Source organism: Xenopus laevis, chromosome 1S, assembly GCF_017654675.1.
Source record: "Xenopus laevis strain J_2021 chromosome 1S, Xenopus_laevis_v10.1, whole genome shotgun sequence".
Classification (NCBI taxonomy): domain Eukaryota; kingdom Metazoa; phylum Chordata; class Amphibia; order Anura; family Pipidae; genus Xenopus; species Xenopus laevis.
Genome location: NC_054372.1, coordinates 157,616,655 through 157,632,526, shown reverse-complemented (window position 1 = coordinate 157,632,526; position 15,872 = coordinate 157,616,655). Strand labels below are relative to the sequence as shown.

Here is a 15,872-nt window from a genome sequence, read left to right as displayed (position 1 = left end):
ATCTGCATCAGAATTACTGAGCTGCCAGACTCCAAACACCAGAGACATTAAACTTTGATTTTGGAAAAACAGTAAAAAAAAAAAAATCATGCAAAAAAAGTCTTTATTTCTGGGCAACAATCTGAAAACAACTGAACTGGAAAAAGCGTTTGGAAGGTGAACAAGCCCTTTAAAGGGTAAATAATAAAAGATGGAAAGAAAGTGTTTATTTCTGGTGTGAACATCTGAAAACATCTGAACTGAAAAAAAGGTGAACAAGCCCTTTATACCGCCAGTACTGCAGCTTTTCAGCTGTTCTTGGGAGCGTTTTTGTGATGAAAGGCTGCAGCACAGGAACTTTCAGGGGTTTTCATAAAATACATTTCTGATTCACTAAATACTCTCTGACTGAAACCATAAATGGGAAAGCTTTACGTCAGCGCCAGGCAAGTTATGCAAGGACGCAGGAATCCGGCAAACTTCAGAGCGGTCACATGATCGCATCACATGACAGCTCCTTCCATATGGCTCTCCCCAGTGTTGTGCCTCTAGCGCTCCTATAGCAGCTGCGATCAGCACCAGCTGTGACGTCATCACTGGGAAGCTTCCCATTGGCCGCCTTTATCGAGCCGTGCCTGGGGACAGCGAAGGCAATGGAGGTTTACATTCCATCATTCCGGTACGAAGACAGTGATATGGAGAGAGGCTACACGGTAGGGGAGAACAGCGCTGCAACTGAATAATAATAATGTCAGTACTTGTGCATAATAATGAGGGCATGTCACTGAATGAGAGACAGTCTCCCTGACACAACTACTGAACACACAGCCTGAAACTACAAACGCTCCGTGTTATAACCCTATTTTACTGCATCACCGCGTTGCTTTCCGTCCCATGAGAAATGTCAGCACAGGCAGAGATGAGGTCACAATCAGTTTAGCATGGGGGGGGGTACATGTCCCTGGGGATGTCACAACCGAGCCCTGCTTAGGACCATCAGGATTTGAGGTAAAATTATCAACTTTTCCCTGCCAACAGAAGTGACATAAAAAAGAGGGATCTGATTCAATCAACAGTACAGGCATTTTTATAACAACAGCCAACAGTGTCTCCACATGAAAGGTGTGTGGGAAGGTATTTGCTGCTGAAACGTGCTGACTGTAACAATTCCAAGTCAGACATGAATGATCCCAAAGTCTACACAGACGATTTACTTTTCAAGGGGTAATTTACCTATAATAGCTTTGTAGATCTGTATGTGTAGTTTGTGTATCTGTATGTGTAGTTTCTAGATCTGTTTGTGTAGTTTGTGTATCGAGTCCACAACCATGGTGAAAAATAAAACTTCACACTTCAATAATAGAAAAACAGTCACAAATAGAAAGTGATTGAAAAAAGTCTTTATTTCTGGTGAACAATCTGAAAACAACTGAACTAAAAAAAAAAAAAGGTGTAAAGGTGGCCATAGACGCAAAGATCCGATCGTACGAATCAGCGTACAATCGGACTTTCCCATCTCCCGACCTGCCACTAACCATTCAGATCAAAGTCTTACCATTCAGATCAAATAAAGTAATAAAAGAACAGATCAGCCAAAGTTCTACCTCTGACAGCAATCGTACGATAGTTATGTCTGACAAAGCTAGTGACAGTCTCCCACTGAAAATCGTACGATCGGCAATACACACAGAGATATTATCGGCAGCCGACAGAAATGTTCTAACCTCTCCGATCGACCAAACGACCGATCTCCGCCGGACGGAAAATGTCGGGACTCTCCACACACGGTCCGAAAATTGTACGAATCCACGATTCGTACGACCGGATCGTTGCGTCTATGGCCAGCTTAAGGCGAACATCCCCGTCAATTCTGATGAGATTGCACTGGTTTATATGCTGTCATGTAATGTGAATACAACTTAATTTAATAATCAGCTTTTGATTGTGAAATGTATATTGTATGTTTGTGTGTATATAACATTCACCTGGCTCTGAAAAACAAAATTCAGGTGGGCCTGGAGCCCACTCAACCCCCCTTACCCAGCTGCAAACAACTAGCAGCTAAGGAACTACTCTACAGCAGATCCCATGGTTTTGGGCCCCCTTATACCACAGCCACCCCCGACCATGGGGTCTGCTGTATGGTAGCTATGAGACTTTATACATTTATATATTATAATTTGGCCTGTAAGCTGAGGTAACATAGAGCATCCTATAGCAGCAGAAAAATAGATGGGGAGCTACTTACGGCTTATTTTGATCCACAAATATTTAATGCTAAAGGGTTTTGGTTACCTTGAGCTGGTACAGAACATGGTGCCATCTGAATCAACTAACAATCTCTAACAAGTGAATGCAGATAGGGAGCATGCCTAGTTGAAGCCAGGTCCAGATCATCTTTAACTGCACCTACAGGAGAAGAGTGCCTTCTTTAAAAATGGAAGGTGGCCATGCACATGTATAACTTCTCATGGTATCTGTTTGCCTCTTTGGGGGTAAAGGTGGCCATACACGGATAGATCCGCTCGTTTGGCGATGTCGCCAAACGAGCGGATCTCCCTCCGATATGCCCACCTTGAGGTGGGCAATATCGGGCTGATCCGATCGTGGGCCCTAGGGCCCAACGATCGGATCCTAGCGTTCGCCAAACGGGCGGTCGGATCGCGGGACCGCATCAACTAACAGATGCGGCCGCGATCCGACGGGATTTTTAATCCCATCCGATCGAGATCTGGCCGACTTTCGGCCAGATCTCGATCGGGGAAGCCCGTCGGGGGCCCCCATACACGGGCCAATAAGCTGCCGACACGGTCTGTCGGCAGCTTTTATCGGCCCGTGTATGGCCACCTTTAGGGTAGGTTTTCTTTCCCACACTACATCATGCATAAGTGACAAAATTTATTGTGTAACATCACCCTAAAGGGCTGAAGAAATGTATACCATGAGTGGCTACACATGTGCATGGTCATCTTCAATTGTTGAAGGTGACCAATAAGGATATGCAGCTCTTCTTGCTCATTTACCAGCGCACCCACCATCTAGACATACTTTGCAGCATTTTCTATACACTTGAACAGGATCACAGCATGGTCTGACAGAACCAACCCTTGCCCTGGCAAACATTCCCAGTTTGCATAAGCAAAACTTGATTACTAGCGTTACAAGCAACCTGATAATATTTTAAAGTTCAGTTGCGTTATTCATAAAACACAATAAATAGATATATATTTATAAGAAGTTTAGATTTGTTCAACAAGGTACGAATGTACATTTTCAGATGCCCAATTGTGTTGAGTTAATATCTTCAGTTTGTATTTCACCTCCCCATCATACCGTGTTAACTTCATTTGTGCCTCCAGATGTTTCAGCACAGCTCTGTCAAATGCATTTATGAAATCATTCTATTTAAAAAATAATGTTATTGGGAGTTTCATCTTTCTGTATGGCGCTGGAGTTGGATTCCATACATGGCTCTTGTCAAATATTGGCACCTTCTTGTCTGACATGATTCTGAGTGACATGTGAATAACAGTGCACTCACTTTTAGATTCGTACATCTCTAAAAAGAAGTTCACTTTCCCTTATAACTGCCCAGTGCTGCTAAACTGAGATACCCAAATGGTTTCATATCTGCTAACTGTTCTATAGCATACTCTATGCTTCCTCTTTTTAATAACATTTACACTATTTTTGTAGGTTAAATTCTTCTAAATAGAAAGTTAAGTTATTGTATCTGTTATCTGGAAGCCAGAAATAAGAGAATGCCATGTCCCATAATGTCATATTTAAATAAATAGCTCCTCCTTTTTGACTTATTGCCATTTTATCTGTATTAATAAGACAAAGGGGCACATTTACAATGCACTACGCAGTGTGTGGGGGGAAAAAAGGCCACAATCGAGGCATTGTGCAAAGAGCCACAGACTTATTATAATATATTCAACTCTTTATTTTTCTCTAAGTATCTGTCTAAAGTAAAGATTAGGACATAGTAGCCCTTAAACAAATGGTGACCTCTGCAGAAAATGGGGACCCCTGCAGAGAATTAACGACTATCTGAGTGGTATTATGGAATTAAAACCTTGTAAAACTATATTTAACGAGAGCTTTGACTGGCATCAGCAGGAGAGAAAGTTAACATTCATTTTAATTATGGTATTAATGTGAGGATTAAGGATTAATCCTTGTGCTAAACAACTTCCTTTAACTTTGCCAAGGAAGCATGGCTCTAAAATCTAGTAGTGCTTTATTTAGATCAATCTGTTATTCTCAGCATATAAATGATGCAATGATTATCTTGCTTGCAAATGTGGTAGGGTTTTTTTTTGCAGGAATGGCCATAATGAAGCTATAAGCCATACATCCTGTGATGTGTATGGAGTTGTATGACTTTAAATACCTAAAAAAAAAAGTAAATTTTTCATAATAAAGAAACATAATAAGAAACATATTTAGCCACAGTATTACAAAACAGAATTTTTAAACCATGGCACGTGAAAAAGCATACTTTTAATTGCAAGAAAAAAGTTCATTAAAAAATATCTGGAGATTTACACAAAACGTTCCTTTTTGGCAGGGAGAGACCCCAAGATGAAAATGAGTGCATTTGAATTTTTATGGCTGACACTATATAGCTGCTGCAAACCTGGGCAGTAACCCATGGCAACCAATCAGATGATTGCTTGCAGTGCTCCACCTGCAGTTAGCTGAAAAAAAGCTAATCACTGATTACTATGTGGTTGCTATGGGTTACTGCCCAGGTACAAATTTACCCACTGTTTATAAATGAGCCCCACTGCCTGTGCAGGAAAAGCCCCCTATACTGAGCCGGAAAACCAATTTTTGTAAAAAACACATTCTGAGTAAGTCATAAAAGAATAAGTTTATCTGAACAGTTTGATGCCTAATATGCATAGGACTAGAGCTATGTGGCATGTAGGTACCCAAAAGTGTACACAAGGTTTCATGATGGACAAACATGCCTGTGATTTGTATGTTAAAACCAAACCATTAAATTCAACAGTACGTTTCCCCACAATAACATATTTTTGGAAATGCACATTGTGCAAATTTAGAATGGATAAATGTCTTTGTACCCCAAACTACCAAACTGCAAATATTTGCCAAAGTTAGCCGCTTTTATAAACGTTCTTTTATTCGCTATGTGAGATAAATATGAATGGTGGATGTCTTCAAAAACAGTTTGGGTCCGTGATCATAACCCAAGTTACAAGAGTCATACTATTCACAGAACTTTTTTATGGACAAACCAATCCGTCAGCAACACAAAACTGGAAATGCAGATGAAATCACTAAAAATGCAATAAAATGTGCTTGGCAATCACAATGTGTAACAAAGCATGTGTATGTGTGTGATGAGTGAGAAATAGACACTGATGCAAACAAATAACACTGTGCCAGTCTGTGTGGTAGAATTTAGTTTGGAACAGTAATATAATTTGGTCTGACTTTGGAACTTGGAGTTAATATTACAGCTCTTCTTTAAAATGAATGCATACATATAAGCTGATATTAGTATTGACCACCGTTTTACATGTTTTGGATCATAATCCAATGTACCATGTGTTTTTGTGGCTGGATCAGGGCCAGAACTAGGGGTCAGGATCAGACCTGGATGCCCGGGGCCCAACGGGACTACTGTCCAGGGCCCCCCTCCGACCAATCCCCACCCCCCTACTGTGACGCACCTGCGTGAAGGCGCCACTCGGTGCTCCTGAATGAATGGTGCCGCACAGATGCCACTGCACAGCGCCTAAAAAAACCACAGCCCTTTAGCAGGGAAGATCTGTGTCTCCAAAGATGCCCCAGTAGCTCCCCACCTTCTTTTCTCATGATTCACTGCACATGCTCTGTGCTGCTGTCACTTACTAAACTTAGGGTCCCATTTACAATATACTATACACATAGAATATAAATGTCACAATATAAGGCTGATTAGTAATTAATACAGATAATTACTACATGCCAGCACAGAAACCAGTGTAATTAGCATCAGAATGTAATAATCAGCCCTGAAGCATCCGTTTATATTACAGGCCAACCTCATTTTTTGGTTGATAATTTGTGACGACCCCTAAGCTTAGCCCCGACAGCAGCTCAGAGCCCACTAAATGTGAGTGTCGACACTTTCCAAGATGGTGACCCCCTGTGACAAGTCCTGGAATATTGCTGCTATTGAGAATCTGAAACTTTCTCCCAACAAAGGGAAAGAGGGAGTAAAAGAAAACTTTTGACCACCCCATTTCAAGGCCACACCCCTAATTACCATGTTAGTTTTACAAAATTTGTCAGGTTCTGAAAGATTGAACACATTTCTCGGAGTAGTAGAGCCAAGCTTTATGCATTATAATGGTTTTGCTAATGAAGATGAATTTGCCCTTTAAACTGTGAGTCTCAGTTCTCCCAATAGACCTGCTTATCTTAAGTAGTTACAATGATATCATTGTTTATCTGAAATTGTTACACATGTATCTATGTGCAGGTGCTCAGTGTTCTGGGCTTTTTGCCAAAAAAACTCTTATTTTATTTATGATTCAGAAACTTTGTATCTTTTTCTGGCGTCCGTGCAGTAGATCAAAGAGAAACTTTTTAATAAAAATCCGGGACTGCTGTCCGAACTGCCAAAATCAGGACTGTCCTTCAGAAAACGGGACAGTTGGGAGGTATGTTGTAGGGATTAGTTCTCCTTTCAGAAGCTCTTTATTTGACATAAAACTGTGCATATAAAGGCCACTATTGACTGCAGGCTCAGCTACATCTGTCCATGGGTAGCTTATTGGTATGTGAACAGGGAAAAACGTGGCCTTCCTTGCCAACACTGGTTGGGGCTCAGTCAGATATTAATTAGAAAAGCTTGAAAATCGCATCAGAGGAAAACATTGTGCATTGAATGTTATCCCCTTTGGTCAGCTTTAGCCTAAAATTTCCTCTTTACTTTACTTTATTGGAGTGCAAGTGATGAGAGGGTCAGTTTAATATAAGCTTCTTTTTTGTTTTGTTTGTTTTTTATGCTAAGCCAGATTGTCTGGAACATTATTGTTTTTTATTTTAAAGGCAGTGTCTCAATGGGCTAAGCCAGCTCTTGGGAGGTAGATCAGCTGAAACACATTCACCTGCCCAGACAGGTGGAAAACCAGTTACACTTGTCTTAGGGACAGAAGTAATATATGAAGTAACTATTCTGCAATGTTCATTTGGAAAGTCGAAATACTTGAATATTCATTTATTTGCCATAGGCAAGGGAAAACAATAAGTCTTTATTTCAGTGTGTGGTTAAAATGAATTTCATAGCAAATTACATTTAGTGCTCTCCCTTAAAAATATCTCTGTCCTGTAAACCAAACATAAACTGATGTTCATTGTTATATGGAAAGTGTTGCAGCTAAAGGGATTTCACATGGTTTATATCTCTATGTGGGTTACATATATATTCTAAACCCCTTCCCAGACCTGAACATATTAGCATTTTGTAGGTACCTGCTCTATAAAACTAGTGGATTAAATATGAGGGTTGTAACTTTGCTAGGTCTAACTTTTGTACTTTATTTGATCGGAATGGTTAGTGGCAGGTCGGGAGATGGGAAAGTCCGATCGTACGATGATTTGTACGATCGGATCTTTGCGTCTATGGCCAGCTTTAGCCCTCTTGTCAAAAGAAACATCGCATTTCTTTCCTTTGTTTGTGTACACATGGACTTAAACCCCCAGGGTTTGGGCTTGAGCATGCTCAGTTTGCTCCTCTCTCCCTCTAGCTTTTCCCTCCTCTCTCCTCCCCTCCCTGCTGTAATCTGAGCCCAGAGCTATGAGTGAGCAGGGAGAGACTCAGGCAGGAAGTGATGTCACACCAAGCTAATATGGCAGCTACTATCCTAAACAAACATAGAGAGTTTCTAGAGCTGTTTTCTCAGGTATGGTAAAGTACGCAACAGAACAAACATAGCATTTTATTTTGCACTTTTGTACACATCTATTTGCTATAAACTGTCTCTGTAGCTTTCCTTCTCCTTTAAGATCGCAAGTTGCTTAGTTCAATAAACTGCATGAGGAGTTGAGAATATGTAATATCCATTAATTAGCCTCAGTGCTCACAGATATCACATGGATTATGTTTTCCCTATGAAACCATTGGTGATCCCAAAGGATGGATTCAGAAATGGCAACCTGACATGATGCAGAAATAGATGTATTAATTATCACAGTAACACTAGTTCAGAAAACTGTAAATATTAATATACTCAAGTGAAAAGGTGCAAAGGAAACATAGTCTGAATTTGAATCTGTAGTCACAGGATTATTTACGGTATTTACAGTGAATACATTTTATGAACACAACAATAATTCTATGAACACCTTTTCTGTTGTAGTTACAAAATACATTTCATCTAAGAAACTTTAGCTTTTATATATTGCAAAACTTTTTGTGTATATAGTTAATTTTGTTGATATAGGTGTGCAACTCCGTATGATGAGAGCATATACCCTTGTATGCCCAATACTGCTGCAACTTATAGACACATCAGGTGCATTTTTGCTTATAACACATTTATAGAGTGCCAACATGTTTCACAGCACTATACAATAAAAGGGTGCATTTCTTTAAACGTGCAGATTACATACAACAATACATTTTGTCTGAAAGACTGTAGAATTTATTTTGTGAAGACAAAATTCATTTTGGAATTACAAAATATCTTGTTTTACTTTTGCAAGAACAAAATAATATTTTGATTGTGAAATGTATTTTTGACCTCAAAGGGAACATTACAAAAACATAATAATGCATGAATTTTTGTTTCAAAATTAATAAAATATCTGCTACTACTGCTTGTACTAATTTATCTGAATTAGCAGGGGAGGAGCAGTTGATCAAATTTTGCCTGTGGGTGACCTTGATATGAGACCACTCAGCAGGGCTCACAATAGGGAGCAATTCCACTTTTAAATGACACGGATAAGTACTTGTTATCATTTAAATGTGCTGTTCGTGCCAATACCAGAATAACAAATGGCACTTTAATTTCTAATGCTGATTAAGAGCCCATAAAACAGTGAATACATTAGATCACATTTGCTTTGTATTGACCTGCGTGCCCCTCTTGCTTATTGCAGGTCAAGGTGACACGTTACAAAAAGTCATGCATGATACATGTTATGATTAGCATGTTCCTGTTTCAATATTGTCATTATATATTTATATTGATGCCTGTTTACACAATTGCATTGAATTAGTTGAAGAAAGACATGTTTACTGAGCTTATTTTAAGGACAATATGGAAAAAGTGCCTGGCATAATAATTAGCTTTACTTGTGTTTACAGACAGCTTTACATATCTGCAGTGTGAAGTATACAGAATACAAAAGTATACTGTGGATGGCATTGCTTAAATATTTAAATAGGGATAGAATTTGAGTTATCTGAGAATTCCAGTATCCCTTTAAAAATGCAAAGAGCAAGAATCTCAGCTGTGAAACATGTCAGGGCTTCATGTTTGTGAATGGAATTATGGAAACAAACTTTAAATTTGCATAATCTACTTATGCTAGCATGCTGCTGTAGAAATTGCCACCCTACTGGAAAGAGGTTAATTAGTAGCATGCAGTTTGCTAGTTGGCATTGGTGAATTGGTGTATTCCGAGCTGATGCTTATGGCCAGCATAGGGTTCTGGAGGTACCAGAGTTTAAAAGGAAAAAAAGTGAATTAAGCGAAGAGCCATTTCATAGCCATGAGTTTAAAACAGTGTGCCTTCCCCTCAATATTTGCTTAACACTTTAATTGTATATTACAGCTGTAAGTTCATGTACCTATAAGAAATAAATACTATAGTATATAAATGCACATTAACGGCTTTCTAATGTGCTGGGTGCAAAGTACAGAACTTGCCACAAACTTTCCATGTTTTTTGCACGCTGCCTGTTATCTTTGCAGGACTGTCTTTTGCTCACAGCTCTGAAAGTTGCACCGGATTTTTATGCCAATGCCTGGGATGCAAGTGCTCCTTGAATGAGCATTAACCGGGATAATCTTGCACCCCTTACTGCCTAAAACTTGTGTCGGGGGCATTGCCAAATGACTACCATTGTATCCGGCACATATAAAATACTTTTAGTGTTAGGATTCTCTCTCTCTCTTGGCGGAGAAAACATCAATCATTGCTCATGCTCTCATCTTTATTTGATTTTTTTGGTTAGCATTGCACCTTTACAAGACAGCACTGAGCAGCAGAGTGCAGCCACTTTGTCCTCTTTCTTGATTTTTTTTAATACATAAATCGTGGACTTGAACTAGGTTGAACTTTTCAGTTTGCTCTGGTAGCAGAGTGCAGCCACTTTGTCCTCTTTCTTGATTTTTTTAATACATAAATCGTGGACTTGAACTGGGTTGAATGGTTTCAGTTTGAACTGTTTCAGTTTGCTCTGGTGCTTATACTATTAAACTGAGATGAATGGTTGAGTAAATACCTTTACTGTATTAATAGTATCTCTTCTAGAAACTGGCAGCTTGTAAAGTCTACTTGATGTGGCAGAACAAGGCAGATTGCTTGCAAAAAGGGGAAGCAGGTGTTGCAAATAAGAAAACACTACAAGATACAACAAAGCGACATGGATGTTCGAGAGGGCTGATCTCTAATATAATTTGTACGATTGCTCATTAAGTGCCATTGGCAGGGTGTCTGCATAAAGCTTCTGCTAAGCAAGGTCAGCCGTAGAGTCAAGGCAGATCAGCAAGTGTCAATATCTGTCCCAAGCTTTCTACCTTAATCACAAACATTAACAAGTCTTCTTGTTCCTTTGAATTAGAGGAGAAATTGACCCCTGACCCGCTTGTCTCAACAAAAAAGAATTCATTTTACAATTGACATTACTTAACTGCTCAGCGGCCAGCCTTGTGTTCAGAAGCAGTCTTGTGTAAAACAAAGGTTATAGCTATCCAAAAATCTCTCTCTTCAGCCATCAGTCTTCTCTGTGGATTTGTGGAACCTAAATTGTAATGTTTGTCTCTTTGAGCCTGGGAGATATTAGAACATACCAAAGGATGTTTAAAAAAAAAAGTGATTTTCCAGCTTTAGAAAATTAAAGGAAAATATACCACTGAACAATATTGTAAAACAGCTCATGTGTAAATCCCTGCTTCCTGTAAAATAATGTAAAATTCATAATGTAAAACTGGTGAAAACTGATGTTTGCTTCAGAAACTCTACTTTAGTCGATACTGTGTGGCCACAGGGGCCGCCATTCAAGCACAGGATACACATTAGATAACTGAAAGTTCTGAAGAATCCCATTGTATGCTACAGAGTTTATCTGTTATCTGCCGTGTATCCTGTGCCTTTATCGGCTTTGAATGGCTGCCCCCATGTTCTGTTTTCTATTCCCACACTTTTTCCTGTTACAGTTAGAGCTGCAGTATTTCTGATCAGGTGATCTCTGAGGCAACACCGAGAATATCATACAATGGGGGTTCAAGGGAAAATATATAAAACATGTATATTTCAATTTAGTTGAAGATTCTTTAATAGGCCACTTTAGAAGGATATAAATCTGTTGGTTAAGTATTCGTTTTGGTCATAGTTTTCCTTTAAGGATTCCCTTCACAACACACAGAAACCAATTGACCACCCCTTTACATCATCCAAAACCCAAGTGTCCACCTGCAAAATACAACTGACCACCCCACTCTTACCATACAGAAGTCAAGCTGAGCAACATCCTCATACTTTTTAGAGCCAAACTTAGAACCCTATCCAGAGGCTAGGGAGAATAAAACAGGTGCATTCAAATATTTATAAAGACGTGTAAAATACTTTCCTTGGTTATAAAAAGTGTGTAACGGAGAGATCCCAGGAGCTGAACATTGCAACAAATATATATATATATATATATATATATAGGTTATCTCTGGATGTAACCACAGTCAGATGTAGGCTTTTAGTTCCGAGTCTTGGCAACATCACACTTTGATAGTAACTGCTGTACCGCTGTCATGCACATTTAGAGGCACATTTATCAATGGTCGAATTTCGAATTCATATACGTTTTTAAAAACGCCCCTAAACTCAAAATTTTCGTACCGTGGTGTTGGTTGTTTAGTCGACAGCTTAGAACATTTCTGTTGGATAACAAGAATATTTTTGCATGAATCTGAAGATATCAGACTGTCACTACTATTTTCGGGACATACATTTTGCAATTAATGGCTAAAACAGTGTCTGATTTATTATTTTTCATACTTTAATCTTCCAATTTAAATCTGAATCGTTAATTTTAGATCTTTCATTGTATTGAAAGGAATGATCACTATCTGAACATTTGTGGTACAAGAACTCATATCTGTGCGTCTATGCGTCAACTGAATTAGTCCAATTTGTCCCAACACAAGGGTGTGCAAATCTGGCAGCAGGGCCGGAATACCGGTAGGCAGAGTAGGCGCCTGTGTAGGGTGCAATTATGGGGGGGCACACTTTTAAGGGGATTTTTTTTCTTTTTTTTAAACCTTGGTTTGCTTGGCCTTTAATAGTTTTTCAATTTTATAAACCACCTGTTCCAACCCCCTCTTGCCTGTGATTTGCACTGTGGCCAGAAGCTCTTCCCACCTCCCTCTTGGAAGCTGCTGATACAGGTTCATATTTGTGGCAATATCTTGGCAGCTGCTTGCACAGGTAAGCAGATGATTAGGGCAATATGATTTTTGACTGCTGCTGGCACAGGTACATATTTGGGGGCAATATGATAGATTTTTGACACCTGTCCAATTTGATCTGGACAGCCGGTTTTCAGAAGGGCTGCCCGGGTCAAGATAGTCCAAATAAGGAAAACCTTGGGATTAGCTTCCAGTTCCTCACCTCCCTGTACTCTAGATTCACTGATGTTTAGTGTGGGGTTTATTTATGATATCAGCAGAAGAGCAATGTTTCCTTGGTGCTGTGGTCAAATAGAAGTGACCCTGCTTGTTCACAAGGGCCCAAAGTGTAGCGATAAGGGGGTGCAGAATAATCGAATACAATGGAAAGAGTGTACTGTAATTATTTGTGTCTGTCAGCTGGAGCCCTCTCGAGCTCCCAGTGATTCAAATCTGGGAACTCTGCAGAATTCTATGCCGTAACCAAGGCCGGCATCGGAGAAATGGAGCCCTGTTCCTCTGATAGAGCTGAAATTGCCTCAGTTTGTCATGCGCTGAGCATGCCAGTTCCACACAATATCATTTATTTGCAAATGTGCCAGGCGTCTCAGCCCTTTGGTATCTGGCCTGTAATTTGTCATGTTCCTGGCACTATCAGTGCGCAGCTCTTTTCCTAGAATCCGATTATTTGTGCAAGCGGCAAAGAAGGTACATTTTTCTTTGTGTAATTAGCAAAGTGCTTTAACATTTCTGCACAATAACATATTTTGTATTTCTGTGTATAGCAAACACACACACAGTAGATTTTTTTTTTTAATTTGGAAACAGCCGTGAACATTTCCTTTTTTTATTCCAACTTTTTTCCTTACCATAATTTTTATTCTATTCTCTCTCTACGCTGCTATGATATAAACCCAGGAAATCATAAGCTGCCCCAAGTCCTTGTCATATCAGGACTTTAGATATATATTATCTTAAAGCATGCAACAAAAATACTTTTTATTAGATGCATTTTAAAAACAGAACAGAATCCATGGTTGATGGCTTTTTGTGCATTACTACTACATCCTGAAAAAAAATCCTTCACTTTTATGTCCTATTTTGGAAACCATTTAATTTAGTGTTTAATAGCTAGTTAAATTCTGACTGATCATGGACCATTGCCTCAGTGGGACCCCTACTCCAGCCGCCCCCAATTGTAGCCGTCTCTATGTTATAGAGTAGTTATGGAGCATGTTCAGTGGGGGCTGAAGCTGCTGCAGCTGAGCATTGTGTCAACTAATACACCACACTGTAACCATTTAGAAAATCCATTTTCTCACCTACTGGTCTGCTTCTTCTTTTTTTTTTTTTTAGCCAAATAGGGCTATAATTAGATTGCCAATGCACAAATAATCTCCATCCATAATGGACTTTGCTTATCGGTAACAACAAACAGTCACAACAAAGGGTGAATAAGGATGGTTGTTTATACACAGCTAAGTATCTCAAATTTAATAATTACATAGTTATGTTGAGTTGAGAAGACCATCAAGTATAACCCATCCAAATGGGAAAAAAAATGAATGTTCACATAGACATACTCACATTGACAGCTCCATACACTCTCATAAACTATTTATAACAATATATATATTAACTGTAGATTTTAGTATCACAATAGCCTTTTGATATTCTGCATGTCCATGAAATCATCCAAGCCCCACATCACCACAAACTTACTGTCCTCACTGTGAAGAACCCCCTACGTTTTCTTCAAATGAAAGTTCTTTTCTTCTAGTCTAAAGGGGAGGCCTCTGGTACGGTGATCCTCTTTATGGGTAAAAAGGTCCCCTGCTTGAATCTACATTTTATCCGTTGACCTTCAGCTGCATTTGAAGACCCACAGGTTTGAGATTCCTGCTGTATTAAATATCATGGAATAATGAGCATGTTTAGATTTAAAGTTGCTCAACTTTCGGTCACCCTCTTTAATTATCCTGTCTATGTAAAGCTCCCCATAGACGCAAAGATTTCTTTTGCGTACGACCAATTTTTGTCGAAGTCCGACAAATCCGTCAAATTATCGTGCGGTTAGTGGGATTCGAACGATCGCACATCTTATGATTTTTCGTCCGACATCTGTCCGAAAATTGATCGGCCAGGTTAAAAATTCTTTATCGGCCCCAGTGCAAACTATCTATGTTTGCAGGGCCAAGCAGGCAGCTCCCCTTTGTTTTTCTGGCAAATGGTCTTTTTAGTTGATGGACAATTCGTACGATCGTTTCGAGATAATCGTGGTCTCGCGATGACGATCGGATCTTTTAAAAATCTTTACATCTATGGCCAGCTTAAGAGCATTTCTCCTTTGGTATTGTCATAGCTGTGATTATTTTTCCATTGACATAGCTGATCTTTGCACCATCCTTTTTTTGCTTCATGTTCTTAATTGATTGCTTGTGTGATGTGCTTGAGCCTCCGATGGAGCATTGCAGATTTCTAGAGACATCGATCGATTAGCACCGGAGTTTTAATGCTGGTGATTTCATTCAAGGAACATTAAAATGTGTCAGAAATCTGTGGCTAAAATCTGTCTGATCGTGAGTTCTTGTTATTTTGATCATGCTGTCTGCCATTAACAGAGAACTCTCCGCAGGTTTCATGCAAAACTGAGTTTTGCCACTTTATTCGTGTGCAGACCAAGGAGAAAATTGCCGTCAGCTGCCTGAGCAGTAGTGTGGAAACAATATGGATTCTTTTAATATTTCATCTTTGTTTTTCACTTTCTTACTCCTCAGTCGCATTGACCCTGGCAAAGAGACTCTGGGCACACAGGATTAGATTCTCTTGACGCTGTGAAGGTTGGCAGGGAAGTGACCAGGAGGCTTCCTGAAGCAACTCTGTAATTATCTCACTGAGGCATAGGGCAGGCAGTGGAGCAGATGCTCTTCATTATACCCTACACTTTAAAGGACCACTGAACATACACATTACTAGAATGAAAAAAAATTATTATACAGAATGCTCGGGACCTGGGGTTTTCCAGATAATGGATCTTTCAGTAATTTGGAAAAGTCATTTTGCATGGTCATGTGCTTTCAGAAAGAGTCAGTGCTTTAGGGTCGAACTACTTTCTGGCAGGCTGTTGTTTCTCCTACTCAATGGAAGTGAATGTGTCGCAGTGGGACCTGGATTTTACTATTGAGTGATGTTCTTAGATCTACTGCAGTTGTTATCTTGTGTTAGGGAGCTGCTATGTGGTTACCTTCCCATTGT

The 15,872-nt window shown here is 39.5% G+C and overlaps 1 protein-coding gene across 4 annotated transcripts in view; it reads left to right on the top strand.

Annotated features, from left to right (window-relative positions):
* The first annotated feature begins 257 nt into the window (after positions 1-257).
* snx24.S (sorting nexin 24 S homeolog) overlaps positions 258-15,872 on the top strand; it is a 77,222-nt gene continuing 61,607 nt past the window's right edge. Inside the window, exon 1 of one of the 4 annotated variants that reach the window (XM_041580422.1) lies at positions 258-692. In XM_041580422.1, the coding sequence (XP_041436356.1) occupies positions 633-692 (60 nt within the window). In that variant the 5' untranslated portion in view covers positions 258-632. The remainder of the gene's footprint in view (positions 693-15,872) is intronic. The other 3 variants (XM_018244286.2, XM_041580423.1, XM_018244287.2) reach the window with 3 other exon arrangements.